The following is a 26,721-nucleotide window of genomic DNA, read 5'->3' on the forward strand; positions in this document are numbered from 1 at the left end:
AGTCGAAAGATACCGTCGTTAAGCATTAGCTTTTTGGGGGAAAATATGGCTTGTTTTCTTATATTTCGCATCAGTATATTAATTACTACCGCTAATGAGAAATTATGGTAACTAAATTATTTTTCTGTGCGAGGTCTGTTTATGTCAAATTGTAAAAAAAACAAAAAACAGTTCATGTTTAATAAAATATGTATGTAGTTAAAAGGTAATGTATACTATTATTGATATACATCTATTTGAGTTGTTTTATTAATGTGTATCTGTAATAAAACAAAATAAAACGAAATTTGAAAAATAAAACGAAATTTGTGAAAAATGTAAAGAATTCCACGGGACTCTACTTGGTGTGTATAGTTATACAATAAGCTGCCTCTTCAGTTTTCTTACTCCAAAATGAATATGAATTTACAATATGGGTATGTTGCGCAGAGAAAGCAGGCCATACTGATTTTAAAGCTTCAAATTCCAAGAAAGCACACACCTTCTAATTTAGAATTGAACAAAAAAAGCTCTTTTTTCAAGCATATGATTTAGGTAACAACTAACCAAGTCAATTATAATGTTTTATGGGATCTATGGTCTCTTGTTCTATCTAAATGAACATACTGCAACAAGCGGGTTGTTATTGGGCAGTCTAAGTAAAGGTTTGTGGCCTGTGAATGAATAAATATAATTTTCTTTAGCAAATTATCCTAAAGTATTTCTTTGTAGATCAACAACAGAGTGTTTTGCGGTTTCTGACGCAGTTTGTGCTCCTCTAGATTACTGCAGTCTTGGGGATACTTGGTCATAGAAAACTGTAGCTCAGAAAACCACAGGATAGACGCAGTTATAATTGAGCATTGTGTATAACTCTGCTGCAGCTGATTACAATTAGGGTTCATCTGTCCATGCACTCATTTGCAAGAGGGAATGAGTAAACACTTCTGTGAAACAGAAAATGGTTCTCATTTTGATTGAAGAATATTATTATTATTTATTTCTTAGCAGACACACTTATCCAGGGCGACTTAGTCGTAAACAAATACATTTCAAGAATCATAGTACAAGTATTAGTACAATTAAGAGCAAGATAAAATACAATGAATATGCCAGAGTTTACACTTCCTCATGTCATGTAGAATATGTAGACCTGTAAAATTATGAATCCTCCTGCAATAAAATGAAGTCTGTTTATTTACAGTAGCTAGGTCTACCAATGTTGACAAACAAATTGATTATTTGAACTGTCAAATATAATTGTTACAGAATAGCCTTCCCAGAGAGTCTGCAACAACCAGATTTCGAGTTATAAGGTGGACTTTAGACTTTTTAGTGATCAGTCATCAAGGAGTAACTTCTTTTCCTGATCCAGTTACAGTGACTACAGATCAAAAGCAATGCTTTTTCTTCTTCTTTAGTCTTATGCTGGGAAGTATGTTCCTGCTATTGGTTACTACATCCACAAGAACAATCCCTCTTCTAAAGTCAAGATCAACTTCAAGGGGGTTGCAATTGGAGATGGCCTCTGTGATCCTGAAGTGGTAGGTGTTTTTTCTTCTAATTAGGTCAAATGCATATTTTATGTTATAGACCTATCATGATAAAAGAAAGTCCATTCTTGGATAACTTCCTAATGGCTTTCGGTTACTAATGCCTACCACATGCTACGGTTAACACATTATTGGACTTAAAATTTGTAAGTTGATTTGAGGTCATGATTGTGAGACGTTTTGGTTTTTTTTAATTTTGAAGGCTAACCTATTTTACTTTATTTTTCTTTGTTCAATGTGTATGCTGGGCAGATGTTGGGCGGCTACGCGGAGTTCATGTACCAGAGTGGCATAGTGGATGAGAAGCAGAAACAGTTTGTTCAACAGCAAGCTGATTTGGGAGTGAAGTACATCCAGCAGAAGAAATGGGTCGAAGCCTTTGAAGTATGCACCAGAGGGCTGTACCTTGGCCTTAAAATCTAAACCACCTGAGTAGAGGAAAGAGCAGCCTGGGCGGGTGGGGGTGAATTGGTTTATTTAGAGAGGCTTTCCACAAAGTTTAAGGCTGGTTCTTAGGCAATGAGTAGAACAGGAAAAAAGCTTTAGAAACAGTTTGGTGAACAAATCCTTCCTTAGTCTATGGGGATAGTAACATATGCCAATTCTCCTTTGAAATGGAGATGCTAGATAAGAAACACATGTTTCATCTTTATGAATGTCTTTTTTTGTGTTTTGATGATTACATGGGTCAAAGGTTTTCACAACCATCAAAATGGCCTCTCCCAGGCCCATTCCTATGATTCATGTAGAAATACCCCAAAAATGGGGGGGGAGAAGGGTGGGATTTATTTTTTATTGTGGAAAACTGTAAAATATATGTTTTTTTCCTCCTGTTGAACTGTAACATGATTGAGACCATAGGCTTCTAACCCATAGGTCACAGGGGGAGGCAAACTGTGTATTTTGCTCCTCTACTTTTTTTGCTCAGTGTATATACATTATTTAATGTTTTGTTATGGTTTTGCCTTTTAGATAGTTTAAAATGTAATTTTTTAAAAAATGGAGTCATTCAGAAGACACCAGAAGTCCGACGTTGATAAAAATTAAAAAAACCAATAAAACATAACCTGCATGAACATTGGTTTGACCCATAGTCCGCTCTGCACTATTTAGCAGCGGTGTGACTGCAACAGAACATGCTGGCCAATTTGTGGAGACTACAAACATGATTAATTAAATATCAACTAGGTAGTTGTTAGTTTAGTTCGTTTTTATTCTCTATTAATTAAATTATATGCATTGGGGGAAAAAAAGGCAAAAGAGAACCAGGCGTTTATTTATTTTAAGTTTAAAAAATTTAGTAAGTTCATGTGAACAGGTTTAAGTTCAACACTGACTAAATAAAATGTTGCTGTTATTAAGCACTAGTAATAATTTGAGGCAGTGGTATTTCAAAACAACAAGCCCATTTTTACTTTAGTGAAGTATTATTATTATTTATTTCTTAGCAGACGCCCTTATCCAGGGCGACTTACAGTTGTAAACAAATACATTTCAAGAATCACAGTACAAGTAATAATACAATTACTAAATACAAAATTTTACTGGCCCAGAACTTATCTGTACTCGGTGAATATAATTTAGATTTTTGTTATTATACAGTTAAATAAACTGTTAATGCAATATCTTTATTTTTACAGTTGGTTATTAGTTATCAACTTTGAAACTGATCAAACTCCTTATTTTAGGTGTTTGAAAATTGTCAAAATCGTCCATAAGTCTTTGAAAAGTCCTTGAAATTTGTATCAGAAAAACTGTAGGAACCCTATAATTTGACATCTGAAGCAGAGATTGTATATTATTTTTGTTGATGAGGTTTTATAAAACTAATATTAGGTGAATTGGGGAATACATGTAAAAGGTTTGATGAATAACATTTCAAAAACTGTTTAACTAGCCTCGTGTGATTTTATGAGGTGGATCCATCTGGTAAAATGACAAGTTGTAAGTGAAGTTATTTAAGAATTTCTTTGTGCTTCTGAAAGTGGTCCAAAATGGCTTGGAATGCATCTCGGAGCATGTACCCCAAACCCCCGGCCACAATATTGGTTTTGCCCCAGGATTTTCAGTTAAAATGATCATTGGCCACTTTAGTTTTGTGATATAAAATTACATGGGCGAAAGACATGACAAAGATGCGCATTATCAAATTCTTTTAAACCTTTAATATTTGTGAATTGTTACATTTAACCAATTTTCCTTTGGGATTCAAACCTTACAATTGGGTCTTTGAACTACATAACCCTACTTTAAAAACACCCCAAACACAAAGGCTCCCTGATCTTCAGCGATAGGATCATTGACAGAAAACATGCATTGCCATACCTTAATGAGACTGACAGACCTCAGACTGTATGTTATTTTTGCTGTTTACCATGCTTTTCCCTACTCTACAATGCTTATGGCAAGTCAAAATCAAATCTACCCATACTCAGTACTCTGTACAGTATATTGAATTTCAGTTACAGAATAGTGGTGACCAATACAATACGTTTTCAGTTACTTGCAGGCCAACAGTGCCACAAGGTATCATCAGACACATTGATGGCTGCTTTGAGATATCTCTTCCAGTGCTTTAGTATGCATTGACTGTGCTTTAATGTTTTACCATCTTACACTTCTATGATTTTATCATGGTATATACAGGTAAACTTTTAAAAAGGTATTGTAGGTAGTGTGGGTAGTTTTCAAGTATATTGATTAAGTTTATTGGTTCATCAAAAAGTTTTACATCCATCCTTTTAAGCCATTTACTTTCTATGTATCATTCTTATTGCTCTCTTTCACCAACGCAGGTTGGTTAGGGATGAGAAGGCTGTTGTATTGGGAAAAGCTTTCAAACAATACACGGTTTCAATTTGTTACTTCTGCTGCCCAGCAGAATAGTGGGAAACGGATTTCCCATCAACTATAACCAAAAAAGAGTTTTTTATTGTCTTCATTGCGCTCTGTAAAATTGTATCTTTTAATTCTTCTTTTTCGTTTGTTGTTTTCCAGGTTTTTGATGTCTTGCTTAATGGAGACACAATTCCATACCCGTCTTTCTATCAGAACGTTACTGGCTGTACAAACTACTTCAATTTTCTTCAGTGTCAGGTAAATACAGATTTAGTATCTTTCCATTTTAAAATAAAGATGTTATATTTTATAAAAATAATTTTTAAAAAGTGTCAATTAAAATAAATAAAGTTTATTTCAGAAGTTTGTTTCCAAACCTCCTAGTATTCTGGTTCAAATATGAATGGTGACTTTGCTGTGATGCACCTTAAAGATACTGTAGCACCACCTTTCAATCGGGATGATGAAGAACAGCAACTCGCCAGCATTACCTCAGCAGTAACTGTAAAATAACTATGGTAACACAATGGTAGATGTTGCTAAACATAACCCTAAGCTTGTACATTTATTCTGTTGAGCAACACTTAAATAGAATTGATAAATTCCACATATTTAGATACTCATGTTTTTACATGTATTGCGTATTTCATTAAAAGTCTTTACAGTGAACAATACAAAAAAAATGTAGGCTTGAAGGCACATTGCTGACATTGCATTTAACTCGTTTACTGCCTCTGATTGCAAATCCAGTCTGTTATATGCAGTGTGCGGATGGAAAAGAAAATCTGAATGTTTTACACTTTTGTATACTTTATACCAGAGTCAATTTTGATCCGAACATTTTTCCATTCAAATTAAAATCCTACCAATGATAACAAACCAGTGGAAAGGTTGAGAAATTCTGCTTCTCAGCTTTTAAAAAGCAGGCTCACTTTTGACTTCCAAATATTAAGGTGGGTATATGTGTACTGGAATAAAAAGTCTTTCCTTTCTAGACCACCAGTTCAATTCCTGCCCATTTCAGCAGCGCTCTTGTTCGGTGGAAGTCATTTCAGTTTTGCAGCTGTTGTAAGGCAACCATAAATTGAGCTCTGGTGGTTGCAAACGAATTCCTAGTGGGCAGGTGTTCACATCAGGAAACGCGCAACACGCACCATGGTTCTAAATGGGGCCCTTTGTTGACAGCGGCTCACGAAGCCCAAGTATTGGGTTGGCATAGCGACAGAAGAACCGTCTCAACTCCTAGAGAGCAGACCCTTCAGGGCAGGCTGGAGGCACAGTGCCAGCTGTGTGTTTTGGTGGGAATCGGTCCACGCTGTGCTTGCTCTGTCGCTGCAAGAGTTGAGCACTATGCTTCATCACTAAAAACCCATACAAACACAAAGATAACAATCGTACAGTGCAGGAGATCAGACAGTATTAGAAATGCCCTCTAGAACACTAAGTAAGCTTGGTGGACACCTGAGGAAAGCACTTGTGTGTCATGATGAGTCTCAATGAGTTTTGATTGGATACTTACTCGTTCTGCAATGAAAAAGAAGATGCATATCTATAACAGAAAAAGCACTGTTTCTTGAAGGTATTTTTTTTTTGGGGGGGGGGGGGGGGGGGGGTCTGTTTTTCATTACATTCCCTAGAACTACACTGTATTTTTAAAAAGAAAAATTTAATTAATATTCAAATTTTAAGAACTAAAGATTGTATTTCTTGAAAAAAATACATAAAGCACATTGTTACACTGCGGCAGAAATGGGTCCCATTGATCCTTCCCAAGGTCAAACACTACCAGGTCATGTCGGATTTAAATTTGAAACAATTATGGTCACATGTCACTTACCTGTAAGAAAAGATTGGAAAATTCAGAGAAACTTTTTGATTGATTTTTCTCTTCACAGGAGCCTGTAGATCAGTCATACTTTGGCAAGTTTTTATCACTGTCAGAAGTGAGGAAGTCTATTCACGTGGGTAACCTGACTTTCCATGACGGGTCTGAAGTGGAAAAGCACTTGCTTGAGGATGTGATGAAGACAATCAAACCGTGGTTAGCAATACTGATGGATAATTACAGGGTAAGTGCTGCTGACACTACAGACAGATGCTTCCACTGTACTCGTATTAGCTTTAATGGTATTCCACGTGCCGGAAACAAACCACGCTCTATTTATGATGACAGTAGCTGCTGCAAACACAAGTTCAATAATTGGATTCAAGGTTGTGTAACACTGTGTGGCAAAGTGGCTGAATGGAAACAGGTGCAGGAGTGATGCAGTGCGGTAATTAAACAGACAGAGCCTTGTAATCCAGTTTGGAAAGTGACTTTTTATTGTATCCAGGTCTGGTGACCAATACTAATTCCCTGGCAATACACAGCAATGTGTACTGCACGGGGTGGACAATAACAGGCTTTTTAGACCCTAAACAATAAACAATACGTATCTGTCCCACAATAATACCAACACGGTCACCAGTCCTGGGTTCGTGCAGTAGTGCTCGTGGTGGGTGTACAGTTTATCGTTGTGACAGGTAGCGCAGTGTTGTTCTGGCTAGTGCTGGCCCATGGCGACAGCTCCAGAATCGTGTTAGCCGTCTAGTGATAAACAAACAAGACGAATTACACAAAGACAAACAAACAAAACACTCACGATACTGAAACTGTGGTTACAGGGTCTCTCGCAGTACTTCTCGGTTCATTCACACAAAACCATGCGAAGGAACAGATTACGATTCTCTGTCCCCTTTTATGCTGTCACACATGACCCCTTGGTAAACGAGTGCAACCGCCTCTCCAATCTGCGGCTGCCACGTCGTTTCCCTTCCGGGTCAATGCGTTCTTGCAATGGAGTCTCGCCCCCTTCCTAGCTTGCCGACGTCCCTTGAACCCTGGGAAGAATCATTGTATTTCTGTCACACACTGCCAATAAAAAGTATGCTGTTTTTAACTGGTCAATTAACAAACTAGCAGGAAATCGTAAGTAAAACAGATCAGATTTTTGATTTGTTTCAGAAAAACGCAACCAAATGCCTAATTTCTACATATTTCACATTCAGTTTTATAAATGCATGCATGACTAGAAGTATAAGATAGAAACTCTGAACCAAGAGTAGACTTTTTTTAAACTATACTCTGGTCATATTTTAAATTGGCAACTGTTAATGTTCAAGAATATACTGTATTACATTTGTAATTATGTATGCTTTCTTAGCATGCCATGAGACATTTGATCTTTACACTTTGACCCATTACACTTGGCTTGTTTTCACATGTGTTTTGTGCCCTGGGTGCACAATCTCCATACACACACACACAGACACACCTTTTAACTCTGGCTAGTGGCCTTCTAAAAGTTTGACATGACCCTACTTACAGCACAGGAAAAGGAATTTCTCCAGGCTTGAAAATGTTGAACTTGTTTACCAGAAAGTATTTCCTTTGTGAGGGACATCAGACATAATTACTGCAAAGGAAGCAAGGCTTTTCCTTAAGAGCACTGTTTTAGTGTTTCACAAGAATACATAAGAGTAAACATTAGGGACTTCTATAAGGCTTCTACTACAGCTTTTACTTTTGGCCAGCCTCTAATTCATTAAAAAGTTAAAGCAAAGTGTAGCCTTAAGAATAATTGTAGCAAAACACACATGGATGTGTTTGTACATGTGATATTCTGTGTAATTTAGTAATATTCTGCCTTGTATTTATTTTAGAAATAAATATTAATGGTTTAATATAAATGCTGTTAGAATATGGTACAATAATATTTAGAATAATAATTATTAGCATTTAGGCTACAGTAAAAGCCACATGTTTATAAAAAAAAAAAAGTGGAGTATGAAAGCTAAGCTACTCAACGATGGCTCAAATAGTAGATTACATTAAGGGGTAGATGTAAGGATACGCACAAAGTGATTTACGGGTGCAAAACCCCCATAATGCTGATGTAAATCGTATTTAGTAGCTGCTAAAAAAATGTGGCGTATGTAAAGAATGGTATTCACCTGGCGTTCTGCACCCACTATCAAATTTACACTTTACCATAATAATAATGCATGCAAATGAAGAAAAGAGCATGGAATTGGGTGGGATCTGGATACTAGCGGCCGCAAACATTAAGGTGATGTAAGGAATTTGCCTTGCAGTTAGGCAATTTCTGACCCTCCAAAAAACTTCACACCTCTTCTTATAAGGTGCAAACCATTGTAGAAGCGAGTAATTAAGAGCTATATAAAACCATACACCTGCAGAGACCTGTCATTGGCTTCAGGATGGCTGCTGTGGTACACTTCCTGATGCGGCAACACTTGGCTCTTGTTGAGGAGTGGCAAGAGCACGTTTGGAGGAGAAGGGCAAGACGAAGAAGACCCTGCATATTCAATCTCAGGGTCACTTTGCTTGGGATGCCGGAGGATGTGGTGCTAAAGCGTTCTCGTCTCACTCTGCATGTCATCCTAGACCTAATAGCGGAATTGAGGGATGCGCTAGACCCCAGCATCAATCTAGGGATCACTATCCCTGCACATCTGAAAGTGCTGTGTTCTCTGCACTATTTAGCCTCTGGTTCCTTTCAGATCACAGGGATAGCCCAATCCACCTTTTCCAGGAATGCTAGGCACATTTATGGATGTCATGCTGAAAAGGGCAGAACACTTACATCTACCCATAAATGTAAAAAGCAGCCCAACATTTACAAAGCTCAGTGGCATAAGTAACATAACAATTACTGCAAACGCCAAAGCTTGCAAGGTTTTTTTTTTCTGTAGTGTTTCTTTAGAAAAGATTGTATATCTTGTTTTTCAGTCACCAAGTGAAAAGGCAGCATTCCAGATAAGCCCTGTCCAAAGTAGACCATTGCTCTGGTTTTATTGGTTAAACTTGTGGTCCAACCTAAAGCCTTCATGTGGCAGGGAGTGATTTTCGCATAAGCCACATGCAGAGAATACCAGAAGTATCCAAAAAAACAGTTATATTGGGAGTTTACTGAAAAGATGTGTAGTTATATTGTGTCATAACAGTGTTGGGAGTAACTTCAAATAAAACATTTTTGTAAAGTTTTTCCCTTAATCTTATAGCGTTTGCAATTATTCTGATTGGTACGTGCAGTTACTGCTGTCCTGATTTCTTTTAAATGGTTTCTGATATAAAGTTTTTGTTTTGTTATGAAGGCGAGACAGTAGGTTTGTGTCAGTGTGAATGGAGGGCATCTGGAGGCAATACCATGTATAAGTAAAAAAAACGGCATCATTTTGTTCAAATTATCGTATTTGAGGTACACATATCGTGATATCGCAGAGCCAGAGTGAATTTCTTTACTTCCATTAAGATTGTGCTAATGGGTATGTCCTGTATGGAATTCTTAGTATTAGCATTAGGTATTGTGTGTGTGTGTGTGTGTGTGTGTGTGTGTATATGTATGCAATAAGGCCCGACAGGCTGTCCATATACGTCGAATATACAGACGCCTCTGGGAGTTGTGAGGCACGATACGAAGTCGAGTGCCTCCAGCCCCTGAAGTCTGTATATTCAACGTGTACGGATGCCTTGAAGGGCATTATTGCATTTATAATCCAGGTCAAAAAAAAAAGCATAAATCGTGTTTTATATAGGAGGCTGTGTGGTCCAGTAGTTAAAGAAAAGGGCTTGTAATCAGGAGGTCCCCAGTTCAAATCCCACCTCAGCCACTGACTCATTGTGTGCCCCTGAGCAAGTCACTTAACCTCCTTGTGCTCCGTCTTTTGGGTGAGACGTAGTTGTAAGTGACTCTGCAGCTGATGCATAGTTCACACACCCTAGTCTCTGTAAGTCGCCTTGGATAAAGGCGTCTGCTAAATAAATAAATAAAAAAATGTTTTAGGACAAAAAAAATAGTTTTTTTTTTTTTTTATTAAATATCCTTACGCCAATAAAGTAGTCCCATTTATAACTTTGAACCACACACTAAGTTAAGCTGAGTAAATTAATTTTATTGGAACATGCAAAATAAAGTACATCTGTATTTTTGATATTGTGGACATTGCCATTGAAAAGATACACCAGGGGGCGGAGTTGAGATGGCACAGAGTTATTTTTATCCCTGTCACTGACCGTGCAGATACACACTGTTTGAGCACAACAGAGGAGAAAAATAATTACAACGACTCGGATTTAAGTAATTTTTCAAGGTATCTGCGAGCGGTGGATAATGTGCAGAAGTGCCTTTGTGTTTTTCTGTAGTGTATATGAACCGCTAAAAATGCATTATTTAAGTGACAAAGTCGAGGTGACAGAGTGTAAAAACAGTGATTTTTTTATTTTATTTATTTATTTATTTTTGTTGCTATCTTCCAGTTCATTTAATTGTTCTTCATCCAAATCGGCATGTCTGCTTACTACTTTAGGATTTTTTGCAGGTAACTGGTCACTCAGTTTCATAGTTATAGCAGTACATTTGTAACTGTAAAAGCAAGATGGCTACCATCCGATACATTAAATTCTGTGAGGCAGCGCAGTGATTTTGAATATGTGACAAAGCTCCAACTGTCCGTATCCATATACAGACAGCTGGAACCTTGCTTGACCAATCACATTGCTTGTTTCACCTTCCATTGCCAGCCCTGGATTTTATTTTCAAATATATCAATAAGCTACTAACAACCAAGCAAGCAAGATGGGCCGAATGGCCTCCTCTCGTTTGTAAACTTTCTTATGTTGTCAATTCAATGTTTGTCTTCTTTCTATTCCTTAAGGATATTGTCTTCAAGTATTACTCATCCTTGTTAGACAGCTTTTTGGGTCTTCCAGTACTGGGTTTGTCAATTACATATAATGTTTCTCTGTACTTGTTGATTATGCTTCGGATACCAAACCTTGAAAATTGAGTGATGCAAGCTATTTCACTCCATGTTTCTCCTTCTTTATGCAAGTCAAGGTTGTTCTAATGTAAACACTAGTGGAGGCTATGAGTAAGTTGTTGATGCTCATTATGCATCAGAATAGAAAAATGCAACATGTCTTTTTTGCACAGTATTAGAGGTGTAAATCGTTTGGAGTGTAAACGTTTTTAATTTTGCTTAATTGTTTAAACTGTCAAAAATGTGTCGGTCAAATATTAAGTGGTGACTGACTGCAAATAACAGCTACTCCCATTTTTTTTTTTTTTTTTTTTTTTAACTTCCTACCTTTGTCACATGGCATCATTGCCATTGGATATTCACCTCCCAATGTCCAGCATGCTTTTGGTCTCGTGACTAGTCTGTTTCCACTGAAGCTTGATCTAGCGTGGAGGAGGTGGGACCCAGACATGCAAGCAAAATGCGATAAAATTCGGGTTGAAAACATAACATGGTTGATTATTGAGACTATCACAAATGGCATGCAACTAATTTCAAATGTGGAGGATACCGGATTCAACTTGAATGTGTCTTTTTTTTTTTTTGTTGAACCTTTTTTTTGCTATTCTGAGACAAGTGATTTTATTTTTTTTTAAAACAGAAGATTGCTTCCAGTTTGTTTATTTTTTGGTCTTTTATTATTTATTTATTTTTACTGATGTCAGTCAGATAAGTACCAACTATTGTGATGATTTCCATTATATGAGTAGATATTAAAACTTCATGCTGATTTGAACTCCGCTCTCGCCAAGATAAGCACCAACTAAGACGTAGCTTTACAGTAAACTAATGTGATCCATCTGCGTCTCCATCCATTTGCGTTTCCTTCCATCTGATGATGTAGATATCCTTCTGCCTGGTGTTGATGGCTCAAGTGTAATGCTGGCTCCAGGGATCAGTTTATTTTGTCTCCCCAGCGCATCTGCACACACCCCGGCTGTGATGCTGGCTCTGGGGATCAACCAGAATGCGGTCTCCCCAGCGCATCAGCATGACAACCGTCTGGTTTGAGCTACGTAGGGTACATCTCTGGGATCTTTAAGTGGGCACCTTCTGTCCTTTGTTTCGTCGACTAGCCCACGACATCTCAAGAGGGCTCGACAGTGATTCTGGCATCCCAGTATCACCCACCTCCGTTCCTCACTCAAATCAACCCAGCTTACTTCCCTGTACGTCAGTGTTTCTTTCAACCACAGCCAGTTGCTGCTCCTCTCTGCTGCTTCAGATAAGTTCTTCACTGTGCGATGCAACTCTTGGCCACTGAATACGACGTCTCTGAGAAACAGTGTTGTAGAGTGTGCCACAAATCCTCGACAACCCACTTCCACTGGGTAAACCCGGATTCTCCATCCTCGCTGTTCCGCTTCAGTGGCTAGTTGAGCATACCGCAGTTTCTTCCTTTCATACGCCTCATCTACAGCATCCTCCCATGGCATTGTTAACTCTATCAGGTGAACAAGGCGTGCTGATCCAGACCACAAGACAATATCTGGTCGAAGGTTAGTGGTGGCAGTCTCAGGTGGAAAAATAAGCTGTTGACCAACATCCACGAGCATTTTCCAGTCTCTAGCAGCTTCCAGTTGTCCTGGGTGAGGCTTGGTTTTAACACATTTTCTTGGCGGTTGCTCTCCGGGGCGGAGGAATGTAGGCTTTTGTGTGTAATGTTTTGATGGAACTGGTGGCAACTTATTGGTCATGTTACGCTTGTCTTCCAATGCTAAGGCCAAACATCGCAGCACCTTGTCATGGGGCCAAGTAATCCGTCTTTGGCTAAGACCCACCTTGCATCCTGTCAAAATGTGCATTAATGTTGCAGGTGATGACCACAAAGGACATGAGGGATCCTCTCCTACCCTTAGGTTCTGTGATGATGGGAGAACATCATATGTTGACCTGATGAGGAAACTGATCCTGCTCTGTTCCATTATCCATAGGTCTTGCCAGTCGATCTTGTGTTTGTTCCACACTCTCCCATCTCCTCCATTCTCCCTGCTTGGCTTTGGAAACGACCTTTATGCACCTCATCCTCTCCTCCTGCTTCTGTGACTCATGTAATTTTCAGTCGGACGTTGGCGCACTTAAACTCCTCGGTTAGAGCAGAGACTGCTAGCTGCAGTAATTCTTTACCATAAAGTCCCACTCTGCTGAGGCAGCATGGAACTCCAAACCTTTTCCTGACGTATAAACTGATTAAAGCTTCCAGCTTCTCTACTGTTGTCAAAGAAACCTTGTGCACAGTTAGTGGCCTCGGCAGTAGACCAAACTTAAAGCACCAGAGTTTTAGTTTACCCGGTAAAGTGCTGCTGTCTATGTTCTTCAACCCTTCCACTGCTTATTGTCTAACTTCTCCCACACAAACTGTGTCCTTCAGATTCCCGTTGTACCATCTCCCAAGACTTTTCAGTGGCTTCTCAGACACTGTTGGTATTGCCTCACCATTAATGTAGAACACTTTATCTACTACTTTCCCTTTTAATTATGGAGATGCTCCTTGATTTAGTGGGCTTGTATTGCATTGTTATTGGTTAATTTGCCCAATAACCAATTAGTGCAGGCTACTGTTGTAGTCATGGTTGTCATGTCATCCATGTATGCTCGAATTGGTGGTAGTCACTTTCCAGAAGCCATTTCTCCTCCCACTACCCATTTTGATAGCATGATACTTACTGATAATTTTAAAACCATGTTTGTTTCTTTATTGTGCTGCAAGCCTATCTTAATACACGCCTGTGTTCTAATATTTATTGGGCTGTCTTTAGTGGATGTTACTGTTATTATTATTATTATTATTATTATTATTATTACAATACAAACTGTTATTACCCACTGACACAACCTTTAATGACATTGCTGGAATGTTGGAATTTACTTGTCGTTTCTATAAGGTTGTGTGCAGGCAGCTTTTTCCTGATTGCGTCTCAAGTATTTGCAGATATTAGTGATCTTACATAATAAACGCTGAGTCTCAAATAGGCGCCGGGGCTACTGGCAAATATTGTAAATAAACACTGAGGCATTTATTTAAAGTTTCACGGTAGGCTCCTGCCTTTTTTAATCTGTACGTGTTTCCTCCAAATATCTCTGCAGCACAAACTTAGATGCTTTTGATGTGCCATTTTTCTTACTAGTGAATAACTTCTTTACCAATTTGAATGGGTTTTATAAAAGTTAGTTCTCGCACGCTCCTTCTTTTTGTAGCGTTTCTGTAGGCACTCTGCGCAATGTTGCAAGCTTCTCTTTTGTTACCCTTTGTAACCGATTCAGTCTCTCCTTCTGACTTTGTTCTGCTCTCCTCCTTCCTCAGCTGTCTCCTTTCTTAAACTAAGTGTTCAATCTCCTGCTGCCGTCTAGACTTTCCAGGAATAGTTTGTACATTTTCCTTCCTTTTTTCAACTCCAAACCTCTCGCTTCCATATGCGTAGATGATGTCCCCAAATTTATCCAGCTTCTTTTCAATTGTTCCACTTAACCTTTCCAATGCAAAACAGAGATCTGTGTCCCACGTAGTTTTTTCACAAGCCCTTGGCTATTTAACTCTTTGAATTAACGTGATAATGTACTTGGAATAAAATCAGTGTGGTGTGAACATAACTAGTTATTGTCTCTTTTTATATACAGTAAGTAGAATTAATTGGCGATTTGGATTTTAGCACTCTTTGAATAATTATACTGCATAACATTTCTGTAATAATGCAATTTGTTTTGAAGGCAAAGGGTGGTCACACCAAATATGGATTTGATTTAGATTTTTTCTTCTGTTCACTCACTTTGCATTTAGTTAATTGATAAAAATAATCTATTAACATGTCTATTTTTGAAAGCATTCTTACTTTACAGCATTTTTTCACACCTGCCTAAAACTTTTGCACAGTACTGTATGTGTGGGTGTGTATTGCAGTGTCTTTAATCTTGCTCTGTTTACTGGGCCCACGGATAGACCACTATTCATGACACCTTTCATGTGTTTTACTGCTCCATAAACCGCACAAGAACGTCCCTGTTTCACTCATGAAGTAGAGTTTAATCTGAACATCCAAGGTCACTTTGCCCAAAAGCTCAGGAAGTGGATATATTGCTCTGCAGGGATAATCGCTCCCATGTGGTTTGCAGTGGGGGAACTTTAGGACATGTGTAACGCTGGAGTCCATGTTCATTTTCAGTCTACAGCTCATTAAATTAAAGCCGAGTCTGTTGTGATTGTGGAAGAGGCCCATGGCTTGCTCTTTTAACAGACAGACCAACTGAAACTTGAGGACACTAATTGTCATGGTAGCCTGTTGTAATGAATCACTAATTTAGTTATTCTTTAAATGACTGCAAGTGCCTATCCACATCTGAAGCCCCAAATAAATAAGGAGCATTGCTTTCTTTTTGTATCTCAACGGCAAAATGTACTCTTTTGTTTGTGCTTCAGAAATCAAAAAGGACTGTGTCAAATGGTCTGTATTAAATTTATATCGCACATGTACATTATTCTTAAATGGCCAACATATAAAATACCATGAACCATAACATAATCCTGTAGCTAGTTATTTCAAAGTGGGATTAGTATTAGTGTGGGTGTGACCTTGGATTTATATCCTCTAATAGAAATATAATTCTGTTTGTATCATTATACGTGTATTCTAAGACATGTGACTTGTGGTATTACTTGCTGGTTTTATTTCTTTTTTTTTTTTTTTTGATTCTAGTCGTTGCCAATTAGTTTTTATTATTTTCTCCCCAATTTGAAATTCCAAGTTATTTTTAGGATCAGCTCACCGCTACCACCCCTGCGCTTACTCGGGAGGGGCGAAGATGAACACACGCTGTCCTCGGAAGCGTGTGCCGTCAGCGCCCGCTTCTTTACACTCTGCAGACTCACCGTGCAGCCGCCTCAGAGCTACAGCGTCGGAGGACAACACAGCTCTGGGCAGCTTACAGGCAATCCCGCAGACGCCTGGCCAGACTACAGGGGTCGCTGGTGCGCGGTTAGCCGAGGACACCCTGGCCGACCTAACCCTCCCTCCCCCCGGACTACGCTCTGCCAATTGAGCGCCGCCCCCTGGGAGCTCCCGTCCACAGTCGGCTGTGGAATAGCCTGGACTCGAACCGGGCTTGTTTTATTTCTTGCATCCACTAGGGGCAGGGTGTTGCAGAGGGCAGAGTAAAGGTTACACTGGTGTACAGCACTTTGACTTTAGACAGGATTCTGAAAGCTCTAGTAAGGGCACAGGGGCGCTTTAAGTTTCAGAGTTTTAAAAAAATCACCAGGATGTCAGGAATGAACAGAAAATGATTTCTAAATGACAAGAAGAAATACCAAGTTGCTCTTCAGAACAATTAGTCCATGTCTTGTCAGGGATAAATGAGGCTCACATTATTGATTGAGTATGTGTTTGTTTTGAGTGAAGTGTTTTGGGCAAAGCATTTGTAGACCCGATGCAGCTACTTGTCTGAGTATTGAAAACTAGCTAAAGTACTTTGATATAAAAAAAGCATGCTTATCTGGACAGAATGGACTATCGGGACCATGAAGCATCTTTTAAAAATACTTCTTTAATTTGAATTTATAAGTGAGGAGGTCTGGCACAACTGATTTTAATAAAAACAATTGGAATATCCGAGGGAGTAGAAACATATTGATCGCCTCAAGGTGAAATCACAGAACTCCTACTTTTTCATAAAGAGAATGTCCTAAGCCAATTTGTGAAGATGTAATAGTAGAACATATTTTTATAAGCTCTAGTTCCTTCCAGATGTTATACTAACCTATGTTAGCATCTGGATCAAGGTCTCTTTCAAGAGATAGTAATCAGTAAACATAAGAGAAAGGGAAGTCAGCGAGGCATGTCTGTCAGCTGGGCCTGCACAGCGGATTGGAACAGCAAGGGCTGCTGCTCAACCATTTCCACAAACAGGAAACCACAGAATGTCAAAGATTAGGGTCACTGGATCCCTGGGAAAGGAGCACAGTGTTATGTGAGGAATTTCAACAAGAATGGGCCGCAGTGCAATTTATATATATAATATGTGCAATGATTAGCCTTTGTTTGATTTATCCTAGATACTCTTGGAAATGAGTTGGTGGAACTCCATCCTGGATAGAGATTTTTTTAAATAAGTAATGAAAGTCACAGAAATTACTCAATATGCAAGTCCAAACAGTTGTGTTAGTGCAGGTGTGTCGGTCCTTAGGAAAGTAGATTGGTAGCAACGAGTGGACTCGCTCTCTGCACTTCTCTGCAACAGGAAGCAAGTCCAACAGTCAAAATTATAAGGTTGAAACATCTGTTATTAAATGACAAATAAGTAAATGAAACATCAAACGCCTACTGAGCAGAGACCAGTTTCATGCGGCACTTCTTTGTAGAAGAACGCTTGCTAGCTAGCTAGCTAGCTGACTGTGCTTTGTGGCTCGAGACTCAAGAATCTTGAAGAGACAAAATAATCTGGTTTAGAATACCGGCACACATTGTTTTAATTATACAGATTAAATAAGAATATTTAGTCATGTAATGCTGTGCTTGGTACCTTTTAAATTCAACATCCTGAAAACCTTCATAAATATGATGCCTATGCATGAAATACATATGCGCATCAGACAGTAATAAACTGCAAGTTTAGTGGTTATTAAAAGGTTATCAGTTTACACATGTAGATTACTCAGCTATGTCTATAATGAAGCCTACAAAGAGATTGTGTGTGTGTGTGTGTGTGTGTGTGTTTGTGTTATAGATTATGATCATATGATCATGATTTATCAGGTGCAATCATAGTTGTGTATTCTAGTACAGTGCAGTGTTTCAGTCCTGTATCCCAGCATTGCAAATGGTTTAATTGTTTCCATATTGTCCAATAAAACCACTTTAGAGGTTCCGCAAAGACATATGTTTGCTGTGCTTTTAATTGTTGTTTCTTATAACATATAATCAAAAGCAATTATTTTATGTTGTATTCATTTTCACTGTTTTAAACATATTTTGACTGCATTACGTCACATTTAATTGAAGATTGAAATGGCCTTTTTAAAGTAGTTCTAGGTAATTCAACAATTCTTTAAGTCCTACCTGTCATGCACTCCCATTAGCTTTATAGAACTCAAATTTGCAGTTTTGAAATGCATGGTACAGCCATCTCCATCCCTTAGTCTGTTATTTGCACTTCCGATGGTAGATTTGCTATATCATGTGGTGTGTGTGTGTGTGTGTGTGTGTGTTTTTTTTCTCTTTTTCTCAAAACTTTACATATGAAATCTACATAATGAATTGAAGTGCATTACAGGTAAAATAGAAGGGATTATTTAATTCAATCTGGCACATATAACGTTGCTCAATTACAGAGAGAGAGATACAAACTTTTAAATACCTTTTATTCTGTGCTATTCTATTCCTGGATGCTTCTAAAAATGCTGATAAAATGCCACGTAGGCTTTTCAACCACTTACCGCAAAATGCTGATTTACAGACTAGATGCTGTAGCCAGCCCCAGAAGCTTTCGTTTGTGATGACACCCTGACTCTTAATTTGATCTCTCTTTGCCTCTATATCAGGTGCTTATTTACAGTGGACAGCTTGATGTTATAGTAGCCGCCCCGCTCACAGAGAGGTTCCTGCCAACAGTCCCTTGGTCCAAAGTGGAAGAATACAAGAAGGCTGACAGATTCTTCTGGAAGGTCAATCCGGACGACACTGAAGTTGCTGGCTATGTTCGCCAGGTGGGCGAGTTCTATCAGGTAAGAGCTGCAGTCCCCTCTGTAACACTTTGATGTGCATTTATGGTAGGGTTTCTCCATCGCAAACCTGAAGTAAATCTACTGTGGGAATGTTAAATATTTCCAGATTGCATGTTTTGGATACTTGGACCTGTCATCTGTCTGCTTTTTGGATTAGAGTACTGGAATGTAATGCATTAAATATCTAGCAGGTGGCGTTGATGTATGTATGGTTGATTGTGGGATTGCCATTTTTTGTTATTAATCTTGATAACAAAAATAGATGTTGGACTACAGTGTGGCCACCTGTTTAGTACCAGGGCTCAGACCTGGGACAGTAAAAATCCATGCAATAAACAGAATGAGTGTGAAGCATTTTTATTTTGATGAACACTGAAAGTGGGTAAGGTATGAAATCAGCCAAAGGGTGGTTAAGTAGTAGGCTAACAGGTTAATCAAAGGGAAGTTGCTTTGGAATAAAAGTACTATGTAATATGCTTTGGTGTTCAGATATGGTGGATAAACAAACACTTTGTGCACCCTTTTTATTTTTTTTATAATTTGAAGTATATTTCAAAGTTAAAATGCACTACTGTAATCAAAAAACGCTCCAGAGCACATTAAATGAGGTTCCCACAAATTTAAGTGGTCATTCTTAATCCTTAGCTGCTGTGACTGGTATAAATGACCCATGATAGAAGTATGGTAATACGTTATATACCACAGTAGTTAAAGGCTAACATTGGCTATGTTTACAATAAAAATAGAGTTTGCACGGTATATCAGATATAAAATGTATGGTATAGACAGATTACTCTGTTTTGACATTATCTGTTGTGAAATTCCATAGAATATACTTTTCACAACTGTGGCGAAGCACTGGTGTAGTTGCACCCTTTCATGGTTGATCATTTGTATGTATGTATTTATTTATTTTTTTATTTTTTGGATGGCGTTTAATTGGCCCTTGAGTTATTTTTCTGTAGTTGTGTGATAAGCATTTCTTAACACGATATTTGTAACGGGATTACAGAAGATAAGGAAGTGTATTGCTGTCTCAATAAGAAGTTGATTATTCAATTTGTCCCAGGAATTTGACATGTTTTGACCCATTGAACCAAACTGGCACTGGCCTTCACCCTCCAAGCGTTCCATGCTTAGAACGTGTATTTCCAAAAGCTAGAAGTATAGTTATAGAAAAATCTAGAAAAAGAAAGTTGCACTCTGGGTATGAACAGTGGTTGTAAACAAAGCCATTGGGCTAGTTTGAACACATCTGAAATCATTTGTCTTCAAGCTTGGCTGATTCCGCTACACATGTTTTTGAAAGGGAAGTAGAGCTGGAATAAAAAAAAAAAAAAAAAAAAAAAAAAAGATGTGAAAGCATTGGACAGTAGGATGGTGTCAGACTATCCAGATGTTGACAGGAGGCTCTTGTCAGAAAGGACTGCATGGATGTCTTGTAAATCCACTTTGAAGACCGGTCTGCAAATCTGTACAACATGCTGTAGTGTAGAGTAGGAGAATAGAACATGCAGAGACACTTTGTTAGTTCATTACAGCCCCCACATACAGTAGAGTGCTTTTCAATAATCTCTAAAACTCCAAGGAGGAAACTTTATTTTGACTGTACTGTAATTTGTTCTGATGAATTCCATTGGTTATGCCTCATTGTGACAGGGTCTCGCTCGTGTCGCGTGTGTGGGTAGCCGCTGCTCAAGCAGTAAGGAGGGACATTGGAGATGGAGTTGAAACGCCGGCACAGGCGAGCAGGATTTATTAATACAAACAAAAACGAAAGTAAATAAAGGTGGTCATGTGACGTTACCAGCCATGGTAACACAGAGGACACATACAGCAAGCTGTACAGAAATACAAAATAAAACACAGTACAAAAACTACAAACAAAAGGTGCCACAGAGGGCGAGTGCTAGCCTTATAAAACGAGGCGTCCCGCTCGAGGAACCGGCTACACTATGTAACTCTCGCAATACATCACATGGGATCACCATTCCCTAAACTAACCTGGTATTCATACAACAACTCCTGCTGCTTCATACAGCCTTGGCTGGGCATTGCTTTCAGTCTCAGGGTTGCGTAGCTGTTGTTGCTGCAGAGCTGACCCTCTCCTCCCGAGTATACGCTGCTCCCCTGGGCATGGCGTTACAGTCGCCCCAAGCCATCTCCCGCGGATGTTTTTGAACTGACGGACACTCGGTCAAGACCCGCTCAGCTGCTGATTGAGGACCAGCACAGCCAATCACTTGCTGCCCTTCCCCTCAACCAAGCCTAGCAGGCAGCAAGTCTCAATCGAGCGCCTGTCTGTAAACAATAATTCAATCAAACAAATCAATTCCAAAACGATGCACTCATCTATAGTGAAAAGTGTTACTTAACAAGCTGAAGGGTTTATACTAAAACACATTCCTTACCATTGCCGCTTACTCTGTTGAACATATCCCTGCAACATGTTTAACATAATATTATTGTTTTGATATTGTGTTAATCACAAGGCATAAAACAATTTTCACTAAGTTATTTTCATTGCACCTAGGGAATCTGCCATGAAAATGCCATGTCAGGAAAATAACATCCGCAGTCATCCAGTGTTTTTTTTCGTGCATATTCAGAACCCTGTTCACATCTCTCTGTATACCCGAGTGAGCTGGCAAGCAAAAGTTGTAAGGATATTGGCAGAAAGGCAGACGGACAATTCAACTAAATGCGGAACCCCATGAGAGCAGTTAGGAACCAATTACATATTTCTATTTGGGTGCATTTTCATAGTAAAACCCAGATGAGCTTTTGAAAAACCTGTTCAAAACATATCTATATACAATACACATGAATACAAATATAAAAACAACTGCAATTACCAGTCTGTTAAAAGATATACTGCAAGCATACAACAGTAGGTAAATGGTGCTATAAACGAGAGGGGTATTGCTGCAGAACGCAGACCCGCACAGTGTAGCTCTCGCAGGCAGCTCACACGGGGTAGTGCTGCGTGCGCAACTCGTAACAGACGTCGTCATTATATGCTACAGCCCGATCACATGATAAGGGTGATGGATTTAGTTACTTAAACTAAGTTTTTCATGACAATAACCTAACCCTAAACCTAAAGTTCATGGGGGTATTGACCGTGGATCTCCAATTAATTCTCACAGGGTAATCCCTATGTTCGGTGTTCTCCCCCTCCCACACCCTGTTTATGGTCACGTGGTAGGGGTGTTGAGGGTGAATGAAGCATGACGTAAATTACGAGTTGCGCAGCACTACCCTGTGTGAGCTATGCTGAGCGAGCCTTCGTTCTACAGCACTACCCTGTGTAAGCTACGCTGTGCGAGCCTTCGTTCTGCAGCACTACCCTGTGTGAGCTACGTTGTGCGAGCCTTCGTTCTGCAGCACTACCCTGTGTGAGCTCCCTGTGTGATCTACGCTGTGCAAGCCTTCGTTCTGCAGCACTACCCTGTGTGAACTCCCTGTGTGAGCTGCGCTGTGCGAGCCTTCATTCTGCATCACTACCCTGTGTGAGCTGCGCTGTGCGAGCCTAAATTCTGCAGCACTACTCTGTGCGAGCTACGCTGTGCGAGCCTTCGTTCTGCAGCAGTACCCTGTGTGAGCTACGCTGTGTGAGCCTTCGTTCTGCAGCACTACCCTGTGTAAGCTACGTTGTGCGAGCCTTCGTTCTGCAGCACTACCCTGTGTGAGCTCCCTGTGTGAGCTATGCTGTGCAAGCCTTCGTTCTGCAGCACTACCCTGTGTGAACTGCGCTGTGCGAGCCTTCGTTCTGCAGCACTCCCTGTGTGAGCTATGCTGTGCGAGCCTTCGTTCTGCAGCACTACCCTGTGTAAGCTCCCTGTGTGAGCTGCGCTGTGCAAGCCTTCGTTCTGTAGCACTCCCTGTGTGAGCTATGCTGTGCGAGCCGTCGTTCTGCAGCACTACCCTGTGTGAGCTCCCTTGTGAGCTGCGCTGTGCGAGCCTTTGTTCTGCAGCACTACCCTGTTTGAGCTCCTTGTGTGAGCTGCGCTGTGCGAGCCTTCGTTCTGCAGCACTACCCTGTGTGAGCTGCTCTGTGCGAGCCTTCGTTCTGCAGCACTACCCTGTGTGAGCTCCCTGTGTGAGCTGCGCTGTGCAAGCCTTCGTTCTGTAGCACTACCCTGTGTGAACTGCGCTGAGCGAGCCTTTGTGTCTGCAGCACTACCCTGTGTGAGCTATGCTGTGCGAGCCTTCGTTCTGCAGCACTACCCTGTGTGAGCTCCCTGGGAGAGCTGCGCTGTGCGAGCCTTCGTTCTGCAGCACTACCCTGTGTGAGCTATGCTGTGCGAGCCTTCGTTCTACAATACTACCCTGTGTGAGCTACGCTGTGCAAGCCTTCGTTCTGCAGCACTACCCTGTGTGAGCTCCCTGTGTGAGCTATGCTGTGCAAGCCTTCGTTTTGCAGCACTACCCTGTGTGAGCTGCGCTGTGCGAGCCTTCGTTCTGCAGCACTACCCTGTGTGAGCTCCCTGTGTGAGCTGCGCTGTGCGAGCCTTAGTTCTGCAGCACTACCCTGTGTGAGCTCCCTGTGTGAGCTACGCTGTGCAAGCCTTCGTTCTGCAGCACTACCCTGTGTGAGCTACGCTGTGTGAGCCTTCGTTCTGCAGCACTACCCTGTGTGAGCTCCATGTGTGAGCTATGCTGTGCAAGCCTTCGTTCTGCAGCACTACCCTGTTTGAGCTACGCTGTGCGAGCCTTCGTTCTGCAGCACTACCCTGTGTAAGCTATGCTGTGCGAGCCTTCGTTCTGCAGCACTACCCTGTGTGAGCTCCATGTGTGAGCTACGCTGTGCAAGCCTTCATTCTGCAGCACTACCCTGTGTGAGCTCCCTGTGTGAGCTATGCTGTGCAAGCCTTCGTTTTGCAGCACTACCCTGTGTGAGCTACGCTGTGCAAGCCTTCGTTCTGCAGCACTACCCTGTGTGAGCTATGCTGTGCGAGCCTTCGTTCTGCAGCAGTACCCTGTGTGAGCTCCCTGTGTGAGCTATGCTGTGCAAGCCTTCGTTCTGCAGCACTCCCTGTGTGAGCTACGCTGTGCAAGCCTTCGTTCTGCAGCACTACCCTGTGAGCTCCCTGTGTGAGCTATGCTGTGCAAGCCTTCGTTTTGCAGCACTACCCTGTGTGAGCTACGCTGTGCAAGCCTTCGTTCTGCAGCACTACACTGTGTGAGCTACGCTGTGCAAGCCTTCGTTCTGCAGCACTACCCTGTGTGAGCTACGCTGTGCGAGCCTTCGTTCTGCAGCACTACCCTGTGTAAGCTACGCTGTGCGAGCCTTCGTTCTGCAGCACTACCCTGTGTGAGCTCCATGTGTGAGCTACGCTGTGCAAGCCTTCGTTCTGCAGCACTACCCTGTGTGAGCTCCCTGTGTGAGCTATGCTATGCAAGCCTTCGTTTTGCAGCACTACCCTGTGTGAGCTCCCTGTGTGAGCTACGCTGTGCAAGCCTTCGTTCTGCAGCACTACCCTGTGTGAGCTCTCTGCAGAGCTACGCTGTGCAGCTAGATACTCTTGCTATAAACTACTGTGATTCTATAACTTCATGGGAAGCACATATGTCAGTAACATGTGTCCCTTGCCATGGCTTTAAATGAAAACATTTAGCTGTCCGTGTGATGAAAATGATGATGACAATGACATATATCAGCAGTATGTTCAGAATAGTATAGAATAAGATTAAGCAATGACATGTTTAATCACAAATTGATGAGTGATTCCCTGGATCATGTATATTCAAAAATGTAAACATGACATATACTGTAGACTTATGTAAGAGCAGACAGACTGATGCCTCCTACAGTATATCCCCGGAATCTGATGTTCTCAATAACATAATGTTAGTACCAAGTTCCATGGCAATTGGATATGTGGTTTTCCTTGTATGTAAAGTGTGACATGCATGCATTTGTACAAACACCTCCACTATACCCTCTTCACAAGGGAATTCATCCTGAGTGGGGGATAATTATAGAATTTGTATATTTGTTATAGTTTATTGCATGTGGGGGAGGGGGAAATAAAAAATCTATAAAAGCATATCTAAGGAATATACAGGAAGTAGCATTTATGGGACTGGGGCTAAACTAGACTGTGGAACGTTTTTGCTTAAGGAATGCATGATTTCCGACAGTAACCTGACACACATTTTTAAACATCATAGGGATAATATATACAGAATCCATCCATAAACCTGTCTCGAAATAATAACCTTTTCCTGCCTAACAATGTTATATATTTTATGTAGACTGTATGTCATTGCAGCAGATTTTCTTAGATGTGAAACTGCATACACAGAAAATATTTAAAACAAAAGTCAAATCCCACGTAATGTTCTTATTAACCATGACATAAATTGCTTTCATGGCTGTCTGGGTTACAGATAATCTGGTGCAACACAACCAATAAGGAATGAAAGAACATCAAATACTGTAGGTAACGAAACAGGGTTTTTGTTCGAATAAAGGTGAAAAATTGTCTAAATCTGAAAAAAAAAAAATGCTAGGATTGGAAAAATCGACTGCAGTCAGAGCATTATAATGGATTTTTGAAAACCCTTAGCAAGAACATAGCTTTTAGAATGATTTATTTTCAAGTAAGGCTGCAGTATAAGCCAGCTGGCTGCTTCTGAGGATCTCTCCGAGACAGTCTCCAGGACAGTCAATCATCCCAGATGTGGGAAAGTGAATGTCCAAAATTGACCACTGCCTGCCATTTAAACTTCTGCACAGCTCTTGAAATGATCAATAACTATTAAACACTAAATAGTTTTCAATTTATAAATACTAAATGAACTTAAATAGCTTTTAAGTTTCTTTTAGTATTTCCATGCCCTTAGCAACACTTCATCAAAGCACCAAGTGTATGTACCATATGTATCTTCTTTTTTTTTTTTTTTGTCAGGCAAGGAAATAATTCCGACCTGTATTTTTCAGAGTTTCCACTTCCAGCCGGGAACCACATCCTGACTTAGTTCACAGTAATAAGCATGTTGGGTGGGTAGCTTATAATTGAAAACAAGCTAAATATTATTCTACCACCTTACTGTCTTTTGGCTGCAGGACTAATTCAAGTTGCTACTTGAATATTTAGCTGATGTGTCTTAAATCTCCAGGTTACAAAAAAAAGTTAAACTTTACTGTAAGGTGAGTATGCTATGCATGTGAAAGCACTGCTGAAATGCTTTCTGTCCGTCCCTTTGTATGTGTCACACTTATTTTGGTATGTGCATATGGTGATCTATAGAATTGGTGGGAGACTGACATACTTGTCTTGCTTTCACAAATCACTCCAGTTTGGTTAAAGACATGCAAATGTGTGTTTTGTAATTGTTAGTTTGGTAGATCATTTTAAATTCTGATTTGTTATGCTACTGAAAAGAGCTTATTTCTGAAACTCATTTTTATTTTCTTCTTTAGGTTATTGTCCGAGGTGGGGGACACATTTTGCCTTATGATCAACCGGAGAGATCCTTCGATATGATCGACAGATTTCTTTCAAAAAAAGCATGGTAAAGATGGTAGAGCCATATTAACTGTTTCTTAGGGTATCAAGTTAGCGGTATTACCAGCCTTCATTGTGACACTGCAGTTTTGAATGTTTTCATGAGGGATGATTATGTGATTGATGCCTCTCCTTGCTGGTTGTTATTTGTAACTTCAGTGTCTTCAGTGTTTTAAATAATTTTTTTTCAAATCAAAATGGATGTGTTTCAGTTAACAAACTGGAAGATAATGTGCACTATAAACTGCTTCAAATCAAA

At 40.0% G+C, this 26,721-nt stretch overlaps 1 protein-coding gene across 4 annotated transcripts in view; it reads left to right on the forward strand.

Moving 5' to 3' along the window:
- The window catches only part of cpvl (carboxypeptidase vitellogenic like), a 40,020-nt gene extending 13,299 nt beyond the window's left edge, over window positions 1–26,721 (forward strand). For all 4 annotated transcript variants that reach the window (XM_033993920.3, XM_033993919.3, XM_033993922.3 and 1 more), the window contains exons 8-13: window positions 1,401–1,523; window positions 1,785–1,916; window positions 4,530–4,628; window positions 6,266–6,439; window positions 18,763–18,945; window positions 26,378–26,721. In XM_033993920.3, the coding sequence (XP_033849811.1) occupies window positions 1,401–1,523; window positions 1,785–1,916; window positions 4,530–4,628; window positions 6,266–6,439; window positions 18,763–18,945; window positions 26,378–26,473 (807 nt within the window). In that variant the 3' untranslated portion in view covers window positions 26,474–26,721. The remainder of the gene's footprint in view (window positions 1–1,400; window positions 1,524–1,784; window positions 1,917–4,529; window positions 4,629–6,265; window positions 6,440–18,762; window positions 18,946–26,377) is intronic.

This window comes from Acipenser ruthenus, chromosome 3, assembly GCF_902713425.1.
Source record: "Acipenser ruthenus chromosome 3, fAciRut3.2 maternal haplotype, whole genome shotgun sequence".
Taxonomy (NCBI): Eukaryota; Metazoa; Chordata; class Actinopteri; order Acipenseriformes; family Acipenseridae; genus Acipenser; species Acipenser ruthenus.